The following is a 5,154-nucleotide window of genomic DNA, read 5'->3' as shown; positions in this document are numbered from 1 at the left end:
CCCGCCGCCCCTCGCCCTCGCCAGCTTCTCTGCATTCCCAGGCCCATGGCGTGCCCCAGCGCTTTGCGAATCTGTCCCGCTTAGCGGAAAAACCGATACAGACCCGATTCGGGTCCTCTGGGTGTCCTCAAATCCGGGCTCGGGTCTGCGGCTGGGTGGGTCACGGGCAGATGCAGAGGGGGGCTTCGTCCTTCGCCTTTTCCATTTGCCTCATGTCCCACCTCCAGCTCGAACTGGCACGGCCAGGCTCCTCCAGGAAGGTCCCCGGGGCCCCGAGGAGGCGTCACAAACCGCGGAGAGCTGTGAGTGCAGCAGGCAATACAGGGTTAGCCTGCAGGGAGGATCGGGCGAGGCTGACAAGGACGGGACTGAGGCTGGGAGTAGCGTGACTGGTAGGGGCTTCTCGGAAGGGAAGAGCCTGGCTTAGCCCCACTGCCCTCCCTCCCGAGCTCCAGGACTCGCCTCGGTGTCGCGAAGTCAGCGTGGTCTTCAACCTCCTGCGCCTGCTCACGTGGGAGCTCCGACTGGCTGCGCACTCTGGGCCTTGCCTCTGACCCCGCCCCCTCCGGCACCACCGAAACCTCCACGCCATTGGCTGCCGAAAGCGGCTCCTGTCGCCCATTGGAGTGACCAGGCAAGGCTCTCAACCAATGGGTGCTGAGGCACAAGAACTTCTTTGCAGCTTTGGGCCTGACTTGGGTCCACGGTCTCAGATACAAGATGAGTGGGTCCTTCTACGGGGAAGAGAGTGCAGTTCTCCAGGAAGCAGCGATATTTCCTCGGATATATTGTACGACCCTCCAAGGATTGCTATGACTGAAAGAGACGAGCTCTGGAAACCGTTGCTGACCCCCAGGCAACAGGGACCAGTTCCTCCTTGTGTGGTTACCAGGACACCCCCAATACCAGGTCCTAACCCCGAATTTGTAGCCCCACAGCCAGCTTTGAGATTCTGTGAATCCGTGACTGTTGGATCACGCATATAAGGGACACCAACCCATGAGGGATTTGGTAGTGAAAGGCCCAAGAGTCCTTAACTGACTGTGGTTCTTTGGATTCCATAATGTGTGTTGTTTGTATTTGTGAAATTCCTGTGTATTTGCTATTCTGTCTCCTGGTTTAAATTTATTGCCAGTTATTAAAGAGTGTTTTGATTGCATTGGTTGTTTTCCGTATGATGACTGTGAGGTGCGCCTTACTGCAAAAAAGAGGCTGAGCCAGGGACTCAGGTGGCCTGAGTTTCAGTTCTGACTCTGCCAGTTAATTACAGTGTAATTCAGGGCAAATTACTTTTCTGAGCCTGTATTTCCTCACTTGTAGGATGGGTTAGTATACTTGCCTTGTGGAGGCATAGTGTACATTGAGATCACGTTTTAAACTCTCCTGCTGAAGTCCTGGTATGGCCTTACTGAGTGGATTCCATTAAATAATCACTCACATAAATAGAAATAATTGTGCTATTAATTTTTTTCTGCAAATCTGTGCATTAGCAATCTGTGTTGCTGAAAGCACCCCTCCTTGCCAAGGTCACATGACTAGTGAGGGTCAGAACCAGGTTTGAACCCCGGACCCTTCAGCTCTAAGACCCATGCTCTTGACCACTGCCTGAACGTCCCTAAGAAAAACAGCACCCATGTGGTGTCCTTCAAGTCCTCCATCACACCTCAATTCTTGAGCAGAGCCTGTATTCCTGAGTCCTTCTTTGCCTGGCAATTAAGAAATATTGGCCTCTGGGTGTGGTGGCTTACCCTTGAAATCCCAGCAATTTGGGAGGCATAGACAGAGAGATCACTTGACATCAGGAATTCGAGACCAGCCTTGCCAACATGGTGAAACGCCATCTCTACTAAACATATAAAAATTAGCTGGGAATGTTGGCACAAATCTGTAATCTCAGCTACTTGGGAAGCTGAGGCAGGACAATCGTTTGAACCCAGGAGGCGGAGGTTGCAGTTAGCCAAGAGTTTGCACTACACTCCAGCCTGGGTGATCAAACAACATCCTGTTTAAAAAAAAAAAATATATATATATATATATATATGTGTGTGTGTGTGTATATATATATGTATATATATACACATACATACATACACACACACACACACATACACACACACACACACACATACACACACACACACAACGCCAGGAGTGGTGGCTCAGGCCTGTAATCTCAGCACTTTAATAGGCTGGATGAGGAGGATTGCTTGAGCCCAGGAGTTTGAGGCTGCAGTGAGCTATGATCATGCCATTGCACTCCAGTGACAGAGTGAGACCCTGTCCTAAACAACAACAACAATAGCAGAGCAGGTGGGATCCCCTCGGGAACACACCTTCCTGTAGGTAATCCCTGAGTCTCCATCAGTTTCTCTTTCCCTCCAGCTGCTCACCTGGCTCACCGGCCCTGCCCTGCTCTGGGCTTTCCCAGCCTGGGGCTCCCCTGGTGGCCGGTGTCTTACCTGAGGTTGTGTTTTTACTTTTCCCACATCAGCTGGGACTGCCCTTCTGTCAGGGATAAAAGCCGCCCCATGGAGCTCAGGCAGGAGTTACATCTCAGACAGAGCTCAAAACTGACAGAAAGAGTCGAGGCCAGGACACAGTCTGAGATCCAGAAGAGCGGATGGAAAAGAACAGAGACGCCAAACAAGACCCAAACGGACCCCGGGTGACGGCCTCAGAGTGTTTCTTCTGTTGACAAAGACCAGAGATCAGGAATGAAACTAGGTGAGTCCCACATCTCTGTCCATGCTCAGCTCCTGCAGCCCCTGCCCTCAGGGGGCAGCCTCCCCATCCCCTCAGCTCCCTTTCTCTCTGTGACACAGACATGGCCAGGGGCTGCATGCCAGTGCTGGTGCTGATGGCCGCAGTGCTGACCGTGACTGGAGCAGTTCCTGTCGCCAGGCTCCGAGGGGCTCTCCCGGATGCAAGGGGCTGCCACATAGCCCAGTTCAAGTCCCTGTCTCCACAGGAGCTGCAGGCCTTTAAGAGGGCCAAAGATGCCTTAGTGAGTCTCCCCCTGCCCTCCTGCCATGGGCTAGCCTCCACCCCCACTCCAAGGGTCACCATGCTTTCCTACTCCCAGCTTCCTTCACTGGGCTAGCCTCCACCCTCCCTGCAGTGGGCTATCTCATGCTCCTGCTGCAGGGACTGACTCATGTTTTCCTGTAGAAGAGGGTCCTCTACCATCCTCCTAGCAGTTAACCTCCCCTATCCTGCTGTCAGCCATCTTCCCATCCTACCAGAGTGGTCTAACCTCCAACCCTCCTGCTGGGGCTAACCTGTGCCTTTGCTGTCTAGGAAGAGTCGCTTCTGCTGAAGGACTGCAGGTGCCACTCCCGCCTCCTCCCCAGGACCTGGGACCTGAGGCAGCTGCAGGTGAGAGGGGGAGTCAGGCCCACGCCTGCCCTCCCTACCCCGTTCACCTGGCTCTGTAGTGGCCCCTTCACCTTCTCCTTCTCCCTGGTCTCTCTCTCCTGTCCCCACCCCTGCTCCCCCTTCCCTCTGCTCCCACCTGACCACACTGGCTGTGCCCTCTCCCCTGGGCCTGTCACCTTCACTTGTTCCTCTCTATCCTCCTCCCCCACCTGTTCCCTTCACCTGCCCCCTCACCTGTTCTTTCTCACCTCTCCTCAGGTGAGGGAGCGCCCCGTGGCTTTGGAGGCTGAGCTGGCCCTGACGCTGAAGGTTCTGGAGGCCGCCGCTGACGCTGACTCAGCCCTGGTGGATGTCTTGGACCAGCCCCTTCACACCCTGCACCACATCCTCTCCCAGCTCCGGGCCTGTGTGAGTCCTCGGGGCCCGGGCACCCAGGTCTGTGGGCTCTGAGCAGCGTCCTTCCCCTGTGGTGGCCCAGGCCCTGCCTCACACACGGCTCTCCTCTGCCCACAGATCGAGCCTCAGCCGACGGCAGGGCCCAGGCCCCGGGGCCGCCTCCACCACTGGCTGCACGGGCTCCAGGAGGCCCCAAAAAAGGTGAGTGACCCGGGAAGAGAGGGACTGGGGTCTGGGGAGCCACTAGGAGCCCAGACCCTGGACAGCCCCTGACCCATCCCCTCCTCCCTACAGGAGTCCCCTGGCTGCCTCCAGGCCTCTGTCACCTTCAACCTCTTCCGCCTCCTCACGCGGGACCTGAAATGTGTCACCAGCGGGGACTTGTGTGTTTGACTCTCCCACCAGTCATGCAATCTGAGATTTTATTTATCAATTAACCGCTTGTCTTAATTTATTGCCACCCAATCGCTATTTATGTATTTGTGTGTGTAAACCCAAGTCACCTCCAGGAAAATGTTTATTTTTCTACGTTTTATAACCCTTGTTGAAGTAAACAATGAAGAAAAGACACCCATGACGTGGGACTGTGTGTGTGTTGGTGTGTATTTCCTTTGCGTTGCTGCCATAACAAATTACCCTAAAAGTAGCGTCTAGAACAGCAGGTTCGTTAAGGCTGTGCTGTCCACTGGGGTCCCCAGGCCACATGTCACTATCAAGTACCTGGAATGCAAGTGGTGCAACCTCATTTTGTCAGCGAGTATATAACATACCCTGGAATTTGAAGATGTACTGTGAGAAAAAAATGTAAAACAGCTTAATTATAATTTGTATATTAATTAGATGTTGAAATGATAGCACTTTGGATGTATTGGTGAAATGAAGCATCTTTAAAATTAATTTAGAGCCTGGATGCGGTTGCTCAAGCCTGTAATCGCAGCACTTTGGGTGGCTGAGGTAGGAGGATTACTTGAGCCCAGATCAGCCTGGGCAACATAGCAAGATCCTGTCTGTGCAAAAAATTAAAGAATTGGCTGGGCGTGGTGGTGCAAGCCCATAATCCCAGCTACTTGCAGAAGCTGAGATGGGAGGATTGCTTGAGGTCAGGAGTTCACGACCAGCCTGAGCAACATAGCAAGATCCTGTCTCTTGTGTGATCACATCTCACTGCAGCCTCAAACTCCTGGGCTCAAGTGATTCTCTCTCTTCAGCACCATCCTCCACCCACCCCAGCCCCTCCTGGAACTGAAATTACAGGCTTGAGCCACTGGGTCCAGCCCATTCTCGTTCTGAGAAGCCCCTGAATTGTATAAGCAAACATGAGGTCTCACTAATCCTGGATCGGCCCCCACAAATGAGGAGGACAACTTGGACCAGGGATCCCTG

General features: G+C 53.6%; 2 protein-coding genes across 3 annotated transcripts in view; both read left to right on the top strand.

Annotated features, from left to right (window-relative positions):
* LOC105519148 (interferon lambda-4-like) overlaps nt 1-1,373 on the top strand; it is a 2,617-nt gene extending 1,244 nt beyond the window's left edge. For both annotated transcript variants that reach the window (XM_011952422.1, XM_011952421.1), the window contains 2 exons: nt 228-302; nt 456-1,373. In XM_011952422.1, coding sequence (XP_011807812.1) covers nt 228-302; nt 456-554 — 174 coding nt within the window. In that variant the 3' untranslated portion in view covers nt 555-1,373. The remainder of the gene's footprint in view (nt 1-227; nt 303-455) is intronic.
* Nucleotides 649-4,243, top strand: LOC105519149 (interferon lambda-2). The gene is made up of 7 exons (XM_011952423.1): nt 649-909; nt 2,562-2,724; nt 2,823-3,004; nt 3,298-3,375; nt 3,634-3,783; nt 3,889-3,972; nt 4,066-4,243. Exons 2-7 carry the CDS (start codon nt 2,715-2,717, stop codon nt 4,162-4,164), a joined length of 603 nt encoding a protein of 200 aa, XP_011807813.1. The 5' UTR covers nt 649-909; nt 2,562-2,714; the 3' UTR covers nt 4,165-4,243.
* Nucleotides 4,244-5,154: the final 911 nt, after the last annotated feature.

Source organism: Colobus angolensis, unplaced genomic scaffold (genome assembly GCF_000951035.1).
Source record: "Colobus angolensis palliatus isolate OR3802 unplaced genomic scaffold, Cang.pa_1.0 Scaffold34, whole genome shotgun sequence".
Classification (NCBI taxonomy): Eukaryota; Metazoa; Chordata; class Mammalia; order Primates; family Cercopithecidae; genus Colobus; species Colobus angolensis.
The sequence above is the reverse complement of the archived record's forward strand: the minus strand, read 5'-3'. Positions and strand labels throughout refer to the sequence as shown.

Excerpts from the sequence above, each read along its gene's own strand:
- LOC105519149 (XM_011952423.1), top strand. Across the intron at positions 3,376-3,633 it reads GGGACCTGAGGCAGCTGCAG|GTGAGGGAGCGCCCCGTGGC; the intron begins GTGAGAGGGGGA and ends ACCTCTCCTCAG. Across the intron at positions 3,784-3,888 it reads TCTCCCAGCTCCGGGCCTGT|ATCGAGCCTCAGCCGACGGC; the intron begins GTGAGTCCTCGG and ends CTCTGCCCACAG.